Raw genomic sequence first — 22,794 nt, forward strand, 5'->3', positions numbered from 1 at the left:
AGTGAATTTATATACATTCATTGCATAACATGCACCTAAAATATTTGCTTAAAACTTACCTGGGTTTTGGAAGAAGATTAACCCATAATAATTCCAAACAGAATATTTTTTTTTTTCCTATAAGCCTGAAGAATTAACCTAATCATTCCTCTTGAGGGATGCTCTGTTAGTTTCCAGAAGCTTGCCAGCTCAGTGAGCTTCTTAACAGCTTTTCAGATTGTATTTCATTCTGTTCCTGACAAAGAAATAGCAGTAGGAATAAGCATTTGTAGCCAAGTTTGCAAAACATTTAAAGCAAGTGACTTTCGTTCCTCAGCCCTAGTAGTTCAAGGGGTGTTTTTTGGGGAAAAAAAAATAAAAATTCTAGAACGAATGCAATAATTATGGACAGAGACAGTGATGGCTGGTTTCCTGTTGTGTCACATGGACTTAACCACGATAGCATGGCATTCAGATATGGATTTCTTGAGATTCCCATCCCACCAACAATCATCGAGGGCTGTACCTCTACAGACGGGCAGGTGCTGAAGGGTTCAGAAAGCTTTACCCTGAATGTTGTGTGTAGAAAAATACAGGACAAAAAAATATTTTACCTGAGCAATGGAGGTTAGTCCATATGTAACGTAGTGAGCAGATGGCCACCTTAGGTATAGAGTAAAGCACTCTATTACAAACCTTGTTGTCATTGCTGCTGTCTTCAGAGATTCCAAGAGCAGAAATACTCAATGTCCTCTTTAACCCGTGGCTTCCTTTATGGCATGTGAATGATGGAAACTTGAACATCTGATTTCTGGTGGTGGTGTGAAGACTTCTGCCGTCTCTGAGCAGCATCATATTCACCTGATAAGTGTAAAATTTGCCTTTGTCAGTGTTCCCACAGAATGTGTGCACGCACGCGAGAGACTTTTGAAACATGTCCAATCCCCTCCTGTGTATTACAAACAAGGTGATTGTCTTTTTGTGTTTTCTTTGCAGGGACACATTGATAGTCACATGTACCAACAGTGCCACAAGTATATTTGCAGGCTTTGTCATCTTCTCAGTTATTGGCTTCATGGCAAATGAGCTCAAAGTGAATATTGAAGCTGTTGCAGACCAAGGTAGGGTACACTGCCATTTCATTTCTTAGACCTGATTCTGAAGTGCAGGCACCTGGTGGCACCCTCAGCTCTATTATTAATGATGTTGGCAGTGGAGATGGGAATAGGGGCTTCACAATGCAGTGGCTTAGTAAACCACTTGTGTGCATCTTGATCCAGGAGAAGGTACAGTACTCGGTGTTCCTGGGAAGTCAAGATACTACTTGAGGCCTCCTTACCACTCATTTGGTAAGAGAAAAAGCAAGATGAGACTCATTTCAAATCTTTGTGAATAAATGATTGGGGTGAGATGTCTCTTTCACATAGTGCAAGCAGTCACTGGGTTTCTCATTTGTCTCTGCTGCTGCCTTGTTAGGTCCTGTTCAAGGTAAAAGTCCTCCCTGAGGGGAGAAATCTTGGATGAGACAGTGCTGGGCTTTGCAATGTGGAGGTAGGAGAAGTAGAGCCTGAGATGTGGATCGAGCTTCTGAACTGTGGGGAGCAAGGAGATGCCCCTACAGGGAAATTAAAAATTCCTGCAGAACTGTTACTGTACTGGAGCAGATGAGAAGGCCTTAATGAAGTGAGATGGTTAGAAATGGGGTTCCGTAATGCCTTAATGGGTTCAGCTAAAAGTGGGCAAGAAGAATGTGACTGATGGAAGAATTGGTGCTGTCATGTATGATGTGCTATGAAGCAGCAGGAGATAGGAAGGGTAACTGTTGAGAGAAGCTTGAAGAATTGTAAAAATCTGGTGGAATTATGTAGGGGTAAATATTACCCTAGTTCAGTTCTGTTTCCTGTGAAATGTACAGTACTTTGACTCTAAACCAACCCTGATCTTTAAGATGATTTCAGACTCGGTTAAAAAGATGAATTTGTAATACTTTTGGAATAACATACGTTTTTTCACTTCCCCACCACAGCCATTTCTTTATACACATGAGGGTGCTAAATATTGTATTGTAGTAGCCTTTGGCACAGATACAGCCATTTCCAAGCACTGAAGGAAAGGGATTAATAGATGGAAGGCTTTCCACGCTGTCCCCCGGTTCCCTGTAATAGCACAGAGTAAAAGGAGGCTTTGAACTGGAGGAAGCATGGAGAGTTCAAAAAATGAACATCACATACAGGAGGTGACATTTATACACGAGGTGTCTTGCTGTCTTCGTTAATGTGAAGACACACAACATTTTTCTGATATATTTGTTGTGTACTTAAATTCAGTGCTACACCCTTGTGTTTGAAAAACTCTGTGAGAGTTAGCTAAGGGTCAATCTTCATCTGATAGTTGTATTAAGCTTTTCTTGGCTACATGTCATTTGAATCCAGTCTTGCGACAGGGCTGTAAGACTGGTTTTATCACTGTATGCAGTCTTACCAGCTTTCTGGTTAGCATATCTGTTTTTCACATCCTCACATAATGCTAGTGCTCTTTTGTTAAAGACACACAGAATAACTGTTTGCCAGCAGTTTTGCTCTTACAAATGATGTTCTGAGAGCTTTGTTATGTGCCAGAGGAAGCGCTCACCTCCCAGTTGACAAGGCAGTAGAACATGTCAGGATATCCCTTTTTGTACTTGAGAGCTTTGAAGGTTACAAATGACCAGCTTTTCCTCTAGGCAACACAGAAAGGAACACAGTTCTGTCCCACACAGTCAAAAAACAGGCTATATAATGTGTTTCTGGCTTAGCATGGTAGCATGGGTTTACCCTGGTCTTGCATTCTCAGTTTATGACTGCTCTTCCCTCTAAGGGGCTTCAAAAAAGACACTAGATGAGGAATCACCTCACAGGAGCAAATCCCATCAGTTCAATGGTGAGGTGAGAGGGGGGCATGACACAAGGGCAAATATATCCATCTCTGCTGTATGCACTGCTGTTGGTTAGGAACAAATCCTTTCCTGAAATCTAGAAGGCTCCAAAGGAAAAAAGGACCAGGAGGCACCTTGACACCCAAGTTCTGTGCTATGATTCAGTATAAGGGCTACATAAAATGAAATGGGGAAGTGGAATGAGTATACAGGGAAGTGACCTTGAATTGTTCTGGTATTTTTGGTGAGCCTTTCAAAATGATTATGACTGCAGAGCAACTTGAGCCAGCCTCTGTTGAAGAGCTGCAACAGAATTTATCTAATGAGCGTTTAAATGGAAAGAGCAAGGGTTTTTTTTAGGAGCACCAAGGAAACGTGACCTGAGCAAGTGCAAACCACAGACGCAAGATCTGGGGTTACCTAGCAAATACACGATCCTTTTTCTCCATGTAATTGATGGGAAAGAAACAAAGCAAAACAAACAAAAAACAAGAAGAAAACAAACTAAAGGAGTATTTGGGGTGCAGAATAGGAAGAGAGGGAGAGTTAGTATTTCAAAATATTTCTTACGAATTTGGTTTTAAAAACAGACATCTGCATTTTTGTCTGTGTTGCTTGAATGTGGTTCTCCTTTGTGTTTATTGGTGAGTTATTTATTCCTCTAGAAGTCCACTGACAGAAGAAATAAAGGGCAGCCATTGGGAGTAATTGTTTCCTACAAAATTCAGAAGTCAGCTATTTCTGAACACCTTATTTATCAGGTGCTTTTCTACTGACTGTCAGAAGTATCCTCAGAATCCTTTATGCCTTGCAGAAAGCATTTGGGATGCACTGAAATGGATCACAAAAAGAGCAGAAGCTGTCTGAAGTACTGACTGTGCTTACCAGTGTGGTCCGGTAGTGTACAAAACTTCTGAGGAAAATAAGTTTCATTTTTGGTGTATTTATCTCTTCACACCTTTTTATTCTGGTCTAGCTCTCAAAATTATTTAGATACGTGTCTGTCTTCACTCTCTTGTGCTTATGTAGTCTTGATTCTTTCCTTTTAGTTTGCTAGAAAAATCCATGTTAGAAGGCCAGGTGTTTTAGGAGTAATGTTTCCATTAAACTTTTTGTTTTAGACTTTATGTCCATCATGAAAAAAATAACAAACAAAGCACCCTCAAGTCCAAACTACAGTGCAGTCAGATTATTGTAAGGAGAGCTGTGCTTGGATGAAGCCTCACTGGGAGCTCTGAAGCGACTACAGAGGATGGATGGAGAAAAGTAGCTGGTAGGGGTGGTTGAGGAAACGTTTGTTTAAGTTGGTTCATCTCCCTGGGGATGGCATAATATTTAGTGCAGTAGTTTGCCAACCCTTTTCTGTTGAGTGCTTGCTGGTGGTCTTTGAGTGAGTGACTAGTCACAGGCTGGAGCTCTCTGTTCCCAGCTGTTTCAGCAAATGTTCGAGGGAATGTGGAAAAAGCTGTCACAAGCCAATCTTATTGTAGGGCTGTCAGTTGATCTGTAAAACCCTGTTTAGGCTGTTGAAAATTGTTTCACAATGGTGATGTTGCCCTACACTCTGTGATAGGTGGAAAGAAAATTTAGTCTCACGATAGAAAATTGCATGGTAGGAAGAGTGAAAATGAAGAAAAAATGCAGACTGAGTTAGCATATTGAATTAGCAGAGTTAAGAAGCTGACTCAGCAAGAGGGGAAAAGAACCTCATCCCTCCCTATCTTTTTTTTATTCTAAAGTTGTACTTCTTTTCACAGAGGGGGAAAACAGCAAAAAGTGTGATGATACGTAATCTGCCTTCAGACATTCAAAAAATTGAATGAAATGGTTAATGGTTTAGGGAAGGGATTTTATTTTCTTTTTCCCCCCTAAAATATTAAACTGAAATACTGTGTATTATTTTCAGTTAGAACTTTGCTTTCAGAAAAAAAACATCCTGATGAAAAAATAAGAGCCGTTTCGAAGAGGCAGTATGTTTTGGTTCTACTCTCACAGTTTGATTAAGAATATGCCACAATTGAAAGGCTTTAGTGATTTGAAAATCACTAAAAAGTTCAACGTCATTTGCCTTTTCCATTTCAGCACATGCAAAACCTTGGGAATTTTCCTGGCTTTAAGAGACATTTGAGAGGAGTTAATTCCTGCAGAAGTCTCTGAAGATGGCCAGAGTGGGAGTCAGCCTCCCTGCGCCTGTTTACCTGTGCTTGGATGCTACCAGGCATGTGATACCTTAGAAAGTTATCAGGCGCCAAGATGGAGTGATTGCAATTTCATATTCTGTAATTAAACTTTTCCTAAAAGCGTGATTAATGGGAGATTATTATTTCAAGGCTTAATTTGAACTTGTAAATGCAGGAAGGTGCTGCAAACAGCCTTTATCTCTAACAGTCAAGAAGAAATCTTTAATCAAGAGATGAAAGAACATGTTCATGAATACAAAATTTTTCTTCATTGCACTATCCTCTTCTGAAAAGCCATTTTTCTGCAGCATGTTTTAAAGACAGAACAGCACTGAGTCACGCACAGCGTTATTTTTTTACACTGTTGTTAAATTTAATATTTGTCTTTCGTTCAGAAGAAACTCCTTCAAAATTAACCTGTGGAGATTATTTCATATGCTGCTAAAACTGCATTTTTTTTTCCATTATGTGAGAAAGCAACAGGTCTCCCTTGAAAAGAAACATCATGGGTAGCTACAGGAAATCAGATCCAATAATCCAGATTAGAAATGGCCAGGACAGGGTGAGCTTGGACTCCCCTTCTTGTGGCACAGGTCGTGGAACCAGCACAACTTCTCTCTCATTTATATCTTGCCTGAAGGGAAATATCCTTCAGAGCATTTTAAGTGGGCACTCCTTCAGCTGGGATAAATAGAGAAGTGTCATGTACTGCAATGCTACCATCAAATTCCTGCAGTGTTTTCTCCCAGGCAAATCTAAGCATACTTGTGAAAATAATTTTTCTTGACAGCCAATAAAAATTGTAGTCTAAGATATCAAACTAACAGAAAGGAAAACTCCCAGTTAAATCTTAAAAAAAAAAAAACCAAACACAAACCACAACTCCTTATTCTTTCTGCTGTGTGTTACCTTACCTTTTTTTTTAGTAGTTATTACTACTATGTTATAACACTATTAGATTTTTTGTATTACTACTATATTATAATACTATTAGATTTTTTTTGGTAGTTATTACCACGTGCCAGGTATTAGTTCTGTGCATGTATTATGTTCTCTGTTGCTCATTTGGCTGTGTGTTGCTGCTGAGTTACAGAAGAGCGTTTTCTTTTCCAGTACTGAGGTAGGGATGATTGCTATGCTGGTCAGAGGTCAGGTTGCAAGCTGACAAGGACAGTGGTAGGAATTAGATCGCAGAGCAGGAAAGAACAGCCACAGTGCATGGTTTTGTTTGTATTTGGATCAGCGTATTAGTCTAATGGTTAAATGTGTATTCTGCAACATGGAAACTGGGAGTGTAGAAGTGTTTTGAACCTTATAGCCAAATTAGAAATTATTTGTGTGAGGTCAAATGTTAAGATGGATAAATATTTCTGTAAATACCAGAGACTTAATGTGATCATTTTTACTTTTATCAAGCATAGTAATAGAGCATTATACTTGGAAACGTGTTTTCACATTTCCCTTTTTTACCCATATTTTTTTTCCATACAGCCAATGATGTTAATGCAATAAAAGATATCACAGCCTTTATTTTTATTGTTTCCAGGTCCTGGAATTGCTTTCGTGGTTTACCCGGAAGCCTTAACTAGGCTTCCGCTTTCTCCGTTCTGGGCTATAATTTTCTTTTTGATGCTTCTGACACTTGGATTGGACACGATGGTAAAACTGCTTTCATTTCCTATTCTTTTCTTGTTGCTTCTCCTATTTATTGGTTCTGAGGACCAAGAGATTGCTCACAATTTTCCGTGTGGTCAGTGAACTGATTTGCAAAGAGAGGACTGAATTAAGGCCATCAATACCAAAAAGATGTGGGTGAAGCTTTGGCATTAGCATCTGAGTGTTTTAACACCCAGGATTCTGAATCCTCTGTCTCACTTTCCAGCATACCCAGCTGGACCATTTCATTTACATTGTGTGCTGACATTAATCTTTTTATTTTGTGTTTCAGTTTGCTACTATCGAGACTATAGTGACCTCTGTTTCAGATGAGTTTCCCAAATACTTACGTACGCACAAGGCATTGTTCACTCTTGGGTGCTGCATTTCCTTTTTCATCATGGGATTTCCTATGATCACTCAGGTAATGATACTGTCGTTGAGCATCACTTTCTGTCCCCAGTCCCCCTCTGGTGGCCATTCTCTTCCCTTGCAAGAATCAGTTGCAAAATAATAAGCTGAATTGCACTGAATGAGCGAAGACTTCAGCTGAGTTTGAAAGCTTTTTTTTTGTGTGTGTGGACGCTCTGGCTGAGATGTATTTAATAGACTTGGTTGCTCAAATCTTTCTGAAAACCTGAGTCTCTTAAAATTAATCCTTAGTCAAACATCTCTGAAGTAGTCATATGAACTTTTTAGAAAAATGAATACCTAATTTATATGTCATATAAACCTGCACAATAATTTTGGGTGCCTTCCCTCATGTACAGAGGGGATGTTTACTGATAGTCCTGGCAAACTGTGGAGTTAATAATGAAATTGTCATCTACCATTGAGATAGTCTTTGCTGTCTTTTTTCCACTAGTTCCTCTAGCATTGTAAACACTTAGCAATTTCAAGAGGATGTGCACAGACTCTATTTTTACTCTTTTCATCATCTATTTTTTCTGCCTTTGTCTTTCTTTGCCTCACCTCATCACTCACCAGCCCAACTTTGCTGTTCCAAAGCCTAGGATGGATTCACTCCTTCCTTCACTTGACTTAAACTGCTTAACCTTTATCCTGAAGGTAGGGCATGATGTCCTTTCTGCTAAAGGAATGAATTGGATTCACTACTATTACAGCGTTTCTGGTTTCAATGGTGATTTTTCCTTGGATGCCATACTTAGTGGTTAGACGCTGCAGGTGGAAAATCCAGTTGCAGTTCATTCCTTGATCTGAAAGGACTGAAACCAATGTCTCCTTCTTCACAGGAGCTTTGAGCTAGCAGACTCAGGCATTCCCTCTGCATTTTTCTTGTTGAGGTGCACTGTCATGCAGAAGAAGATTTGATGATCATTTAGCCAGAAGGAAGCAACAACACTGTGGCTTGAGCCTCTGTCCCATCAATGCCTGATGTGTACTTGGGAATGGAGTCTTGCGTCCTGCTCTTGTCCATTTTGCCTACCTTAGTGCTAGCTAGAGGATAGGGATATGAGGACATATGTGGAGAGAGGCTCAAGATTGCTTACCACAAGTAATGGTTCTTTTTTCCTTTTTTCTTTAGGGTGGAATGTATATGTTACAGCTCGTGGACACTTATGCAGCTTCTTATTCTCTTGTCATCATAGCCATCTTTGAACTTGTTGGAGTTTCCTACATTTATGGTAAGAATAGATACTGTTATTGGACCACCTGTGTCAAAGTAGCATTTTAGCATATGGTCAAGTAGATGGTATCTTGGAAAGGTGTAACGTTTCTTTTTATTTTTTTACTAAAAAACCTGAGAATCCAGAAACATGATTTTGAATGGAAGCATAATGGGACTTCATTGCTATAGGATTCCTTTAAATGTGTATATTCAAAAGACCCTTTTATACAGCCTCATGTCCTTTTTCAATCAGTAGCTTAAAGCTGATGTTTTGAGAGTGTATGAACATTCTTAGCAAATAGTAAGCATTGACCAAGCATTTCGTGACACTTAGCCAGGAGCTCTTTTGACACACGAACTGTTTGAGGCTCAGACTTCTTGAGCCAGAGTGGTATCTTGGCATTTAACAACGTTTGAAGGATTTATTTTCCACGCACACATCCAGTTTTCCCTTTAGCCCATCTCTACAACATAAAGTCAAGACTATGCTGCTACTCAGTGATTTATTACGCACAGTGGTAACTGTAGTTATATCAATCCATGTTGACATACATTAAATTTTTAGGAGGATACTCAAATTTGGAAAGCAATGCAATTACTTCGATGCCACTGTAGCTGTGTCAGCTGGTATTAGCTGGTAACTGTTTCCAAACACGCTCAGTGCTTTAAGGAAATTGATTCTCGGAAATGTGGGATCCCAGATGATTGTAGTAGGAAATACAGTGATTTCCTTACATAACAGGTTATTAATTTATGTCTGGAGTACGTTGGTGTCACCGAAGACTTGCCTTCAAAAGTGAAAGAAGTTCTGAGCCTTGGTGTTAGAGAAAACAAAGATAAAGCTGTCTCTGCTGTTGCTATGGCCAGGAATGAACACTATATTTTCTATCAGCTAGTTTTAAACAATTCTGAGATTTTTTGTTGAAGACGTTTACGTATCAGGATGATCTTAGGCCTTAGTCCTGTGCACTGGATACTTAAATCTACTGATGTTGTAGAGTCTACTCTAATATAAATGTATGAAAAATCAGGCATAACTCAAAACATGCAACATCTGCTGCTCTTCCTTGAGGAATGAATATATGGAAAGGACAGGCAATCTGTCCTTTCCTGTTGTCTCAAATTTCATGGAAATGCAGCAGCGTATTTTATCTCCGGTGATATCCAATCCTGTTAGTGGGCTCAAGTGGTTGTAAAGGTACTTCAGGTATGACCTAGGGAGGGAATGTTACAAGACAATGAAAAAGATCAAAACAGAAAGCAAAAAAATGGTTTAGACCATTCATATTTTGGTCGATTTAATTGCTTTTTGGTTTTTAGGTCCCTGAAATGCAAGTATTTTAATTAGAGATGGGTTTAGAAGTGTAATCTCTGTGAGTGAGATGATATTGCTAACTGCTGTCAGCTTTACATTCAGTCTACTCAAAGGACCTGAGTGTAATGCTTTGAGATATCTCCTGAAGTGAAGAGAGAGATTTTTGAGGATTATAGAGCAGAAAGGCTGGTCTGGAAATTGCTGCTGGCCAGTTGCATTGCTTTTCTGTTCTTCAGTTTCCATGAAGATAGGCACAGTTGTCACATTCCTTCCTCCCAGTTTCCACAAGGCTTAGCATTTACCTGTTCCTGTGGAAATATCACGGGGTATGTGTTGCTTGATAGATTAGGTTGGTTACTGTTCCGACCAATTTCCCAGCATGCTTAAAATTAATGCTGTTCTGTAAGAGATGGTGAGTGGGAATGCTCAAGAAGAGTTAAGGTTTTGGGTTTTGTTTTTTTTTCCTTCTTCCTCCTCATCCATTTGCTGAGAGCATGTCTGAACAATGCTATGCTAAAAGTGCTTGATGTCCCTCTTCTTTCCAGTGTTGTCAGTAGCATTGTTTAGTCTGTGTCAAAATGATCATTCCCTCTAAGCCATTGCCATCATGGTGCAAGCTAAAAATTCCTTGCATAGAATATTTTTAAATAGCTCAAAAGCTACTTAGATCTGTGGAATTTCTTTGTTCTGCATGTTCTTAAATAAGTATGAAGATAAATAGGAAGGAAATATTGGCTCTATTCCTCCTCTGAACACTGAGTGGCAGAATAGCTACAAACCTGCCTTTATGGAACAACTTTTTATTAGATTTGCAAACAAAATTGCTCTGGGTAGTGCCTGGTTTGTCCAATGCGTTCAATATTGCTTATAGTTTGAATGAAAACCATAACATAATACAGAAGAGTTACAGCACTCTAAGGAAGGACTTTAGTGGAGGAGTTTTTTTTTTTTTTTTTTTTTTTAGTTACATATTACTTGAAAATAATCAGATGTGGCAAAGATTTGATGAATTGCAAATCATTGTCTCTGTGCTTTGTGTACCAGCTGATTGTTAATCAACAGATGCCAGTCAAGTCTTTGATCTAAATGATTTCAAAGATTATTACCTGGAATTAACCTTTTATTACACTAAAGAGCTTCCACTCTTAGCACAAAAAATGAAGGATTTATTTTACAGTCATTATCCACTTGACTAATGTATCATAGCTACTTCTACCACGTTAAATCTATATACAGCTTGTATATTTGTGATTTGCATGTTGCAAATACAAATGAAGCTGCTGCTCTTGTTCTATTCTTTCAAGCAGTGCTTAAAATTGGTATCATATATTTTCAAGCTCAGACAATTGCTTGTTTTACACTCCACTGACACCTTTCTCTGTATGCTTGTACTCTTTGTAGCAAGCAGGTTGGCATAATAGTGGCAGGCGCTTTTATGATGAAATAAATCTGTCTTTAGCTCTTGTTACATGTTCCACTTGCTGAGCTGGTTGAGATTTTTAAATTAAAAAGAGGCACACTTGATTATTTTCTTGCAATCACTTATTTTTCAGTAGAGTCAATGCTACATTATCCAGTCAAATGCAGTTCTTTATTTCACATGCTGCTATAGATGTTTATTCTCTGATTGTTTAGATTATGATGTATGATTGGTAAAGAATAGCTTACAGCTCTGGGTATTAATTTAATCATCAGCATAATTCCCACTGCTGCATTTTGCAACGCAAAGCTAAATACAGAGATCTTTGTGCTTGAGTGAAACACCGTAGGAAACTGCTTGAAATTGAAAATGCATTACCTTAACTTTATTCGTGCTCCTTCTAGACCTGTTTTTTGACAGTCTGTTGTTGGGAAGGTTCGTCATCAGAGTGAGTGGTAACGGCTGCAGTGTATATGTAGAGAGTATGTTAGTAATTCTCAATGTTTTACCTGTGGCAGAATATTCAAGTAGATGTCTGTCTTAGCTTGCATTCCACTTTTTAATGGATTTTATATCTGCAGCACTTTGAATGTATCATACTACCTTTGAGAGTGGAAACTGAAATATGGAATATCATATTGTTTATTTACAAAAGTCATTCAACAGGCTTGACTGATCTGAAAGGGAAACCACTAAGATTTAATCAGTGTTTTATTAACTGAAGCATCCTTTGCAATTTTCTGTGGAACTTTTGAATCTATTTTCAATCATTCACTGAGAAATAGATGCCTACTGTGTAATCTCTGTATCTGTTTACATACATTTGGCTCCTGAACCGCTAATGTTTAAAAATACCTGAAGCTCAATATCTGCCAACAATTCCAAGAAGGAACTATCTTTTCTTTTGGAGTTTCAGACAAATCTGTGCAGATCTGCACAGAACTTGCTCAAATTTTGAAGGCAGAAGCCCATGGTAACCATCCAATGAGGTATACCTCCATTGCAGCAGCAGCAAGAAGGGACAGTGGGGGGCGGGAGGGGGAAGAAGTATCACAGTCCCTCTGGATTAATTTTCTGATCTCATATCCGCTGCAGGTTGTACTTCTTTCCCCAAATGCAGATCTTGCAATACCACCTTATTGTTTAACTTTGAGATTTTTCTCCTCTATTTCTTAAAATAACACTGTTCTTAGCTTTTTTCTTGTATGATATCTGCCTATGCTGGCTTACTCTGTGCTCACCCCCCCAAGCTCGGTTCTAGGGCTGTCCTAGCACCTAGCCCTGTTGTTTTCTTAAAGGTGCATCAGAAGATACTGAACATGGAGTCGTTACTTTTTATGTGGTGGTCCATCAATTCTTAATTCTTAGAACAGTCAGGTGGATAGTTTAATTTCTTTTCCGTATCAACAGAAAGGCTTCAAAATTAGGTGGATCAAGCCTGGGGATTATCCCTTCTTAAATTCAGCAGCTGCAGTGACTGACTATAAGGGCATTAAGAACATAAAGCGGTTTATTACTTCTCTTCCGAGTATTTCCTCCCTTACCGAATGACTTCTCTCGAATATTTAAGCTCCATCCCTGTCTCCACATCACACAAGTTAGATGAAATGCTGTAGTACAATGCTGAGTAAAATCTAAATGGCAGAGACAATCACCTGTTTTATCGAATAAAATTGGGCCGGGTTTGAAATGTTTGTGTGACGGGCGAGCTCAGCCTTGGACCCCAGACTTCCCGCTTCTCATCACCGTTAGAAAAGCTGGAGCAGGCTTCAATTTCATTTTTATTACTTTTGGGGAAATCACTAATGGATGTGCTAGTGAGTAGGGGCTACTGACCTAAACAGTTATGCAGAGGAAGACTGAAATGTAGGCTGGCTTTTGTTAGGTGGGTAATGGCAGCAGTGGGGCTAGCATGCCTTTTCCAGTCGCATGGCATAACCAAGGAGCTAATTGCAGAAATGGCTGAAATTGCATTTTCCAATCCTGTGCATTTTATTAACTCAAGTAACTACACAGGTACAATCAATACAATAATGGGAAGAATTAACATGTCAGTCAATCCATTTAATCAAATAACATTAAATAGAATTTTAAATATTTATTGGTGCTCTCTAATAGTTCTAAGTATTGCTTAAACATCAGTTGAAAAATAACAGGACATTATCATTTCCAATGTTAAGTGATATAATCATACTCCAGTCACATAGTTGGTATAAAGAAGCTCAGATATTGCCTATGCTGACACAGGTATGCAGCTGGCAGTTTTTAATGGCCATGTATAGTGTATGTAGGTCATAGATAGTTTATTTTAAAATTAATAAGGTTTTTCTTTACAGTGAAATAGAACAATGATGCATAGAATTGCAGCTAACCAGCACGTGCTATCAGTACCTCAGTCTGAGATGTATTCAGTATGTAATACATTTAATCTCTGTGTAAAAGGTCTTCATGTTTATTTTTATTTTTACTCCATAGGAAGTAAATATTTTATCTGAATGGTTCCCAATATAACGGTGTCATTTGTTACTTTGTGGTTAGATCTTTCATTGAAGTTTTCAACAAACATATCAGGATTTGTTATTGTAATTAGACACAAGGAAAATCACAAAAGCTGTGTTGCGAATTGCAGCTGTTTGCTTTGACCCCCCCCACAATTGCATTTACGTTCGCTGCTTACAGGATTGCAAAGATTTTGTGAAGATATAGAAATGATGATTGGATTCCAGCCAAGTAAATTCTGGCGAGTCTGTTGGGCTTTCGTGACCCCTACTATCTTAACGGTAAGCAAAAACATTGTGAATGTCTTCTTCTAAGATGTTGTTGTTTCTTGGTTGTCTGTGATGTTTCTGAATGGTAGTAATGACCTCTTGGGTACACGTACATGGATAGACGTGCATTTGAACGTGTTCTTGTATGTTTGTAGTGGATGAAATAGAGCTTAAGTTATGGTATTTTGGTAGAGAGGGACAGTAAGTCTCCAAATGCTGCTATTGTAGTCTTTCCATCTGTACAAAGTGCTGGGATGGCGTGCCATTGCATGCCTGCAGTTTTTCATTGTTCTGTACATGTCTGTGTGTAGTATTTAAGTGTGTGTATTTATTATATACAGGTATATTTACACATACACTTAAATATGTGTGGAGGGAGAGAGAAAGTGACATAATCTTCCTTTCTCTTCTCAGGTTGAATCATACAATCCTAGTTAGGGAAAAACATTTTACGGACTCATTTAACTAATCTAAGAGACAGGCTTTGGAAAGACTTGTGTGGCAATGTGAGTGACGTGATCTTGCTTGCAAAGATGGAGCTATTTCTGCAGAGGTCGAAATATTTACGTTCTTAATAACGCCTATAAATCAGCCCCGCAGTTTCTCTCTTCTTTCCCTCCATCCTTTTTCAAAAGGAGCTTTTCTTTCCCAATGCCTAGGCCCGAGGCGGCCTGCACTCGGCGGGGCCGCGGGGCCGGGCGGTGGCGCTGCGCCACTGCGGGAAGCGGCTGCGGCCTGCGCGCACGGCACTGCACGGCCCGCGGGGCACAGCGGGGCGGAAAGCAGCAATATAACACCACAGTAATACATGTGTTATATGGTATTTCCACATCGCAGTCTAGAATAATGCATTACTTCAGATCTAGAGCTCCACTGAATCTAAAAGAAGGCATGCTCTCAATTTTACCCAAGCACGTTTTCTTCAGGTAGTCCTCGAAGTGTAACAGCTGTGTGGTTCCTGTCTGGTGCTCTAACACAGCGTTCCTAAATTTGCATTTCTAAATGCAGATACAGTCCTTGATTGTGTCATGTTGTGGCACTAGAATGAAATAGTTCTTTTAGCTCTCTCGGAAACCTCATTATTTTACAGGGAGCTACACTTCATACAGGTATTCATAGATGTAAATATGCAAGATAAGCACAAATACTAGAGCTCCTGAAGGGACTCACATTTTGAAACGATGAGTATGATGTCAACTGGGTGAGGTAGAGACGCAAAATGGTGACTGATTTTGTCGTTTAGTCATTTGCAGTCACTTTGTTCAGAGAGGTTGGGCCTCAGCTTACGTGCTGGAAAGCTCCTGTGTTTGTAGTTCTTGAGCAGATCTTGTTGGTAAGTCTTTGTTTCAGGATAGCCATCTATCCTGAAATAGAGGCCGCTTGGGTAGGTAGTTACTTCTTTCAAGTGTTTGTCAATTTAAGAGTGACGTAATTTCTTCTGAAAACTGAAAAAGGAATACCTGTGTGAAGGGACTGGTTTCTTTTGGTTTTTGGTTAACTCAACAAGATCCTGAGTTGTGAGGGAAAGAAACTTCCTGTGCTGAGAAGAATTTCTCCAGCAGGCCTAATGCAGGTATTGTACCTTCCTGTGCAGATTTTCTTGACCAGTTCGTTGTCATCACTCAAGTGCAGTGGTGTTGTGTGTGGAAAAGAGGTAGATCAACCTTACCTATGTGTCGGTGACTGTTCTTTGATTTTGGCAACATTTAGGTATAGTTTGTGAATCCATTTTTGAAAAGTTTGAAGGCGTAGCTCAGTTTAATCAATAGTATTAGCACAGCGTAAATGGGAACATATGTTTTCTCGAGGGCCTTGTTAAAATGAAGATGTGTGCATGTTTTTTTCTCTGATTTCTTCCAATGGCTGTTTTCAAGATCCTGTCTTAGAACCATTGTTAGACTTCTGAGGGGAATTATAAGGCTTTTCTGCAAATTACTTGGTTACTTTACTGATCAGACTTGCACGCTTAGCTACTGCCAGTAATCACAACTAGGGAATAGGAAATTATGTTGTCTCTTACGGAAAGCAAATTTGGAAAGCAAACGAGGTCCAGTCAAGCTTGCATGTTCTGTTGCTGTTCCCTCAAACTGTAATATTTAGTCAACTTAGGGTAAGAAATAATTTGAGACTGATCAGTCATAATTCAATTTTTGTGGAATGGAAATGGACAAAGCAAACCCGACCAATACATTTTTTTCTATTATGGCCTCTGTAAAGCTAATATTTGATACATTTGTATAGTCTAATATTAGACTTACAATTACTCCACATATCTGGAAATAAAACTGATCGTTTTATATGTGCCTTCACCTAGCTATACTGCTATAAATCTTCTGCGTGCAATTATTGTTAGCACAGGCATTTCCCGAAAGTTACTGAATTATGCACAAATGTAAGCAGATGTATTGCTATTCATACTGTAAATGAAATGGACTAACTTAGCATAATTACATTAGGTAAAACTGCCAATAGACCATGTAATAAAGCCTGTTACTCTAGGGGCAAGATTCTAATTTCAGTTCTTCTGCCATAAATGCGGTAATTTTTGTGGGGTTTTGCAGGATTTCCACAAAGCTCATTAGATTCAGTTTCAGACCTGTTTGTTACAGTTGGCAAGAGCACCCTGCCTAGGTTCATGTACTTTTATCTATATTCCACATAGAGCAGCTATGTGCGTGAATGCTTACTGAGTGCTGCAAAGCAGGTTTGTTTTCCTTACTCAAACATTTATTTTCCTTCCTTGTTTCCAGTTTATTCTTTGCTTCAGTTTTTACCAATGGGAACCAATGACTTACGGAGCTTACCACTACCCGGGCTGGTCAATGGTGCTTGGATGGCTGATGCTGGCCTGCTCGGTTATTTGGATCCCAGTTATGTTTGTGATAAAAATGCATCTAGCCCCGGGCAAGTTTATTGAGGTAATTCTTGTGTCTTTTTGCTGCTTAAAAATATGGTCACAGGAGACTGTCTGTTTTATTTTACATTGATTTTTGTAATATTGAATGGCTAATGGTGATAAGATTGCTTTCTGGTAAGCTAGTTATTGTGTTGCAAAAAGATGCTCGGTTGATTTAAAATGCAGACCTTCTATTCCCTATTCCTCAACAAAATGCTCCTAAATTGTTAAGTGATTGCTTTTATGAGAACTAGAAGAAGTCACAAATTTCATAAGCCCTGAAAATGGTGCCAGTGGAAGAAAGTTGTTTTCCTAGCTTTGCCAGCCTTTTTGCAAAGTCATGCGGGGGGCAGGCGTTACAGAAGGTTGTGCCGCTTCATGACATCCAAGAATAAGAAAGATGAAAAGACATCATGCTCTACAGCTCAAACGAGTTATTATAAACCTTAGCTGACTGAATAAACTGTTCCTCTCTGGCACCTGGGCTTGAAAAACAAAAGAACAGGTGGCATTTTATTTTTATGCTGTGGTATGCAGCAGGTCCATGCTGCTTCCCCACACCACTCCGAAAGTGTGGCGGTCCCCTTCTGCTCTGTTTCTCTGTGCCCAGCACTGCAGCTGCTGCCACCACTGCCTCTCCACGAGTGTTCCTGTCCTGCTGGCTCCCCAATTCCTTGTGGGCTGCAGCACAGAGAAGTCTTTCCCACGTCAGCATTTCACTCCTTCATTGCCTTCACCTTGTCATCTGAAGAAGTTCAGTGCTTTTGTTTGTGGCCTTAGAGGCTTTCTCAGTTGTGCCCTCTCCTCGCTGCATGCTGCTTGTGCTGTTCCCGCCTTGGGATAAGGAACAGACAGTCATCTCCTCTTTTCATAGCAGTTTTTGCAGTTCAGCTCTCCTGCAAAATCCATCGGGGCTGTTATACGCCTAAAAGATGGAAAGGAGAGAAAATGTACTAAAATAGAATAATCTCTTGGTCTCTCAATATGTCACGCTACAATGCCTAAGGGAGAAGATCATGTTTTTCCATTTCATACAGAGCAAAGGAGTTTAATATTAAATGGCAGGACACCCTGGGGAGAGCATCCAAGTACACAGTTGGCACTAGGCAACAAGGCCACTTGTCTAAAGCTTTCAGCCCTTGTGTAGAGCATGTTGGAGCACATAGGGCAGGAGAGATAACTACTCCTACTGGAAATGAGCTGATATGAAATTAGACTTGTTTGTTCATCTATTCATAAGTCTCTCTTACTGAGATAAATAGCTCTCCTTCAAATCTTCCAACTCACCTGTGTGGGACGGGAGTATGTAATGCCTCAAAAAATAGGATGCTTTATTTACTGTCCCTCCAGTAGTGCACCCAAAGAAACACCAAAAAGTCTGATCTATTTTGAAGGGGCTTTTGCTGCACTTATTTCAGCCCTAGCCCAGTATTTTTTGAACATGGAGTCTGCTGCATAAAATTATTATGGTTGATCTGGGAGGTAAGGGTTGCAAACTGGTAATTAAGCAGAGATTAAAATAACTGATAGAGAGGCCTGATTCACTTTATTAGGTAATAAACCTATAATTGTTCCCGCTTAAGTCATCAGAAATATGTTTTCTTTCCTTTTTATCTGTAAATAGCCAATCATATTATATATTCAATAAAAAAAAATCAGCGGAAAGATGAGAAGATTTTGGTTGTTTGCCAGATTAACGTTCTCCTCTTTCTTTCTGCTGCAAGTAGAAGTGAAATAGTTTGTCATCTCAAAATTAAAATTTTTGTTTGTTCATAGCATTGTACTACTTTTTGGTCATTTGTATACTTCTGGGAAATATGCTAAACAGAAATCCAATTATTTTAATGCAGTTACCCACTGCTTAGACAATTGGGCTAAGTAATTGTGCACATGTCCTTCAGCAACTGAGCCTGGCAATCTGCAGCAGTAGGTCTGAGCTCCCCTCATGTGGTGTGAGGGAGAATGTATAATTAAAATCTGGGCACTTTATCCTCTATTAATCTTGCAAACTTTGTGCAAAACAAACACTGAGCAGTGGAGCATTGCAGGGTCGTTGTCAATAACCTCAAATGAGCCTCCTCTTATTTCTTCCGCACTGTAATTCTGCTCAGTAACTTCAAATGAGACTCTTCTTTCTCTCTCTAACATTGCAGCGACTCAAGTTGGTGTGCTCTCCGCAGCCAGACTGGGGCCCGTTTTTGGCCAAGCACCGTGGTGAACGTTACATGAATATGATCGATCCACTGGGAACATCTTCCCTGGGACTTAAACTGCCAGTGAAGGATATAGAATTGGGGACCCAATGCTAATAATTATTACATTGGTGACAATAACATTGTCAGCCTTTTCAGCTATTTTTTCCAATTTATTTCCCCGCCATTTTTTCCTGTTTATTTTTCTTCTTTTTCCACAGTGCCTGAAAGTGGCTGCTTAGGAAAGTAGGACTGACTGTTGCATGCCATAGGGAGACCTATCTAGACCACTTCCAGGTGCAGGTGACGCTCATTCTGTTTTGGGTGAAATAGCAAAAGCATGTTGCACAGTGGGTTACGTACCAGTATTTTTCAGGTTATATGTAAATAAACAAACAAACAAAAAAACAACAGAAAAAACTTTAAAGGAAATTATGTGCAAAATTTGACCAGTTTCATGCAAGCATCCTTGTAACAGCCAAAGATGGGACTAGGATTTTGTTTTTGTTACCCATGTAATCAATGGGAGGTTCAGCTCTCAGGATGGAAGTGAGAGCAGGAGGAGATCTCCTGTAGCCCTGGTGTGAGTCCAGCATGAGGCTGTTGTGATAAGTGGAGTCGCTTTGTCTACACTGACAGCAGGCCTTGACTCATTGTCACACACTTTTTGTGTAAGTATGAATTATACTAACTTTGAGGACTTGCTGAGGACTAGCAGACACCCTTTAAATAGCATGCCAGTAGGCAATATGTGGGATCAGAACAGAAACACAATGGTCCGTTTGGTGTTTTTGAGTAGGAAAAAAAAAAAAAGCAAAATTTAGGAAAAAAATCATTTGAGATTGGGGTAAACTGTATTTGAACCTATAAGTGGTTTAGAAAGCATGCCAGACAGGATTATGGGCATCAGTTGAAAGTACTGTCATACGTTTCTTTCTGTAATTTGATATCTGTCATTTCAATTGGAAATGACTCAGTTACACCATGTGTCCGAAACCTGGCTCCGCTGGCAAACTGTATGTACTTGAAGTGCTACTGCGGTTTTACTCACTGAACTCCAATACTTTTGAACATAGCTTTCCTTGTTTCTCTGCTTTTGTTTACAGTATCTCCTCAAGAAGCCATCATATAATTTGTGCCTAACTTTGTATTCTTACAGTGGTAAGTGTAGTCTGGTTACCACCTGACAGCAGTTATTAGAAGTTAGATGTGCTGTTCAGCTTTGTTACTCCCCATTCATTCTCTTTACACAACCTTTAGATGTATTCTTCTCTTTCAACCAACGGGGAAATAGCAGAACCCCAGTTGTCTATATATTATATATATAGCACGTAAATTCTTCAAACTGGTATCCTCTGGAATGTACATAGTTTTCTTTCTATGTTTTTCCATTTAGAACGCCTTCATCATGTAGAAACAAAAAACCCCACAATAATTAACAAATGCAGTTATCAACATGGATGCAGCATTAGATATACAAAATGCAAGGGCTGGAGGGAGAGGACGATATATTATACGGCCATGGTAACACTGAAGAGCGATAGGACATTCTAAATCATTACATTTTAGACATCAGATACGTGGCAATATGAATGTTAGACTCAAATAGTTGTTACTTACTGGGCAGAGTAAAAATAGAGCTTTTTAGGAGCACATTTATTTATCTGAATAGAAAATTAGCCCATTTTTATTGTAAATGCACTAGAATGAGGGAGAAAAATATATCTTCAATAATTGGCACAACTGTAACCTTTACGATCTTGTTAGATCCTATACATACAGATATGATATTTTTTACCAGTGATCAGTGTTCACATAGTATGTATTAGTGATGTTTTATGTCCCTATAAGTATCTTATCGACCAGTGTAGAGATGGTGAGCTTAGAGTAGTTTTAGCCTGTTTTCCCTCCCCACACACACTTGTAGTAGCCAATAAATGTTCTTTCCTTTCAGGGGACTGTTTCTATCCTGTTCTTTTGTCTGTCTGTCTGCATATTACAGGGTCTCAGGTAAATCCTCAGTTAATGTGTGTCTGTAGATCAGTAGCTGTGTTGTTTCATCCTGTTGAAGAAAACAAAGCAAAAACTAAACCTTAACGTAATACTTCCACAAATCAACTTACTTTCTCTGTGTGTGTATATATATATGTATATTAAATATATTAATCATTTTGCTGAACTTCCTCTTTCACGGGGCAATTAGTGTTGCCAGTTATAGGCACTGCTGGAGACCTTTAATCCTCATGCAGGACAGGCGGAATGCCATCAGGGGTTGTCACTGAGCGAGACAAGGATGGATTTTGCCACAGTTTGGGCTGGCCCCTGAATCTCTGCCCCAGGGGCTCTGCCGCTCCTTGTCTCGCAGGGCAGCAAGATGGGACCCTTCTGTGAGTTTCTCTGCCTTAAAGCTGTTGCCCCCTTGTTTTGGCTTTGCCAGCTGTTTTAATAAGGGTGTTACTATTCTTTTGCCTCTTATTTTCTTGGCAGAGGCAGGTGTGAGAAGCCATACTCTGACACAATGGAAATTTGGCCCCCACGTCTAATTGGGGCTGAGGGCATTTCTCTGGGTGAAGGAAGGAACTTAAGTCAGTGAGCAGTGGCAATTACACATTTTTGTCAGGATAAATAGCTTCAGGCCTCTTTACCAATTTTACCTAGCATCTTGGTTTGATATCTGGAGTCCAGTCTAGTTTGCTTTTGTTACTCTTGTGACGAAAAGTAATGCATGTATAGGTTTGTTCCCCTTAAAAAGGGGAAGAAAAAGGAAAGCACCCAAATCGCTTAATAGCTCTGAATCCTTTTAACTTTGTAACTTTTTGTCTCAGTACATGCATTGGAACTGGAATTAACTACTTGCAATAAAATGGCCTCAGTATAAGGATGTCAGTTACTGTCTATGCTAAGTGTAAAAGCGGTATCTTTTGAAGGAGTACTGCTAGGTTATGATATCTTACCTTTGGCTTGGATTACCAAAATGGAATGCATATGAAAAATTGAATTGCTTTCCATGAGTTAGGTAATTAACATGCTTGCTTTTAATTTAGGTGTTGTTCCTGTGATTGTTAGTTAAGTCATTAGCACAGGATTAGTCCTGACTTAGAAACTCTGAAAGCAGATAATAGAGAGTGATTTTTTTTCTGGTTGATTTTTGTCTTTAGCTTTGACGTTCAATGCTGGGCTTGCAAAAACATTTGGAGAAGGGGGAGAAATGAATTCAAAAGTCAGAGAAGACATGAAGTTTTTATAGTATGTTAAAAACAGAAGTTTTTTTCGTGCTACACTTCTTAAACAGTATTTTACTGGCCAAATCCGAGCATTGAGATTAAATGAACCAGCAGTGGCCTCTTTAAATGAGAAGTAACCTTGCAGTTTGGGAATGCACTTCATTTACTATGTTCTAGAAAAGTTTGCATGTGCTTTGATAATTTTCTAAAAATAAATTTAATAACTAATTAAGTACCAGTAAAGATCTTTACAAATAAAAAGGAGGGGAAAAAGCCATATTAGTAAAAATGTGATGTACGTACTTGCAGATCTATCTAACTTGTGAGTAAAAATGTTCAAATTTGGTGAGAATTACTTATGTTGCATATTTTTTCTTTGAAATGAAATTGAACTTCTGGATGAGCTGAGACACACTGTTGTATGCATTAAAGATCACACTTAATGCAAATGCTTGCCATCTTCAAATCCTTTGGGGTCTTCCTAGTGTTTTTAATATGCAATGTTCAAAACCTGTGTTTCAGCTAGACATGGCAGCACTTTGTTCCCAAAAGAAGGGTTTAACAAAATGACCTTTAAATGAGAAAGACTTGGATTGTCTTTATATGTTTCAATTGGGTCA

The 22,794-nt window shown here is 39.1% G+C and overlaps 1 protein-coding gene across 1 annotated transcript in view; it reads left to right on the forward strand.

Moving 5' to 3' along the window:
- The window catches only part of SLC6A5 (solute carrier family 6 member 5), a 31,810-nt gene extending 10,729 nt beyond the window's left edge, over positions 1–21,081 (forward strand). Inside the window, exons 9-15 of the mRNA XM_040559669.1 lie at positions 976–1,100; positions 6,620–6,732; positions 7,022–7,153; positions 8,276–8,375; positions 13,774–13,874; positions 16,613–16,780; positions 18,912–21,081. Coding sequence (XP_040415603.1) covers positions 976–1,100; positions 6,620–6,732; positions 7,022–7,153; positions 8,276–8,375; positions 13,774–13,874; positions 16,613–16,780; positions 18,912–19,067 — 895 coding nt within the window. The 3' untranslated portion in view covers positions 19,068–21,081. The remainder of the gene's footprint in view (positions 1–975; positions 1,101–6,619; positions 6,733–7,021; positions 7,154–8,275; positions 8,376–13,773; positions 13,875–16,612; positions 16,781–18,911) is intronic.
- The last annotated feature ends 1,713 nt before the right edge of the window (positions 21,082–22,794 follow it).

This window comes from Cygnus olor, chromosome 5 (genome assembly GCF_009769625.2).
Source record: "Cygnus olor isolate bCygOlo1 chromosome 5, bCygOlo1.pri.v2, whole genome shotgun sequence".
Classification (NCBI taxonomy): domain Eukaryota; kingdom Metazoa; phylum Chordata; class Aves; order Anseriformes; family Anatidae; genus Cygnus; species Cygnus olor.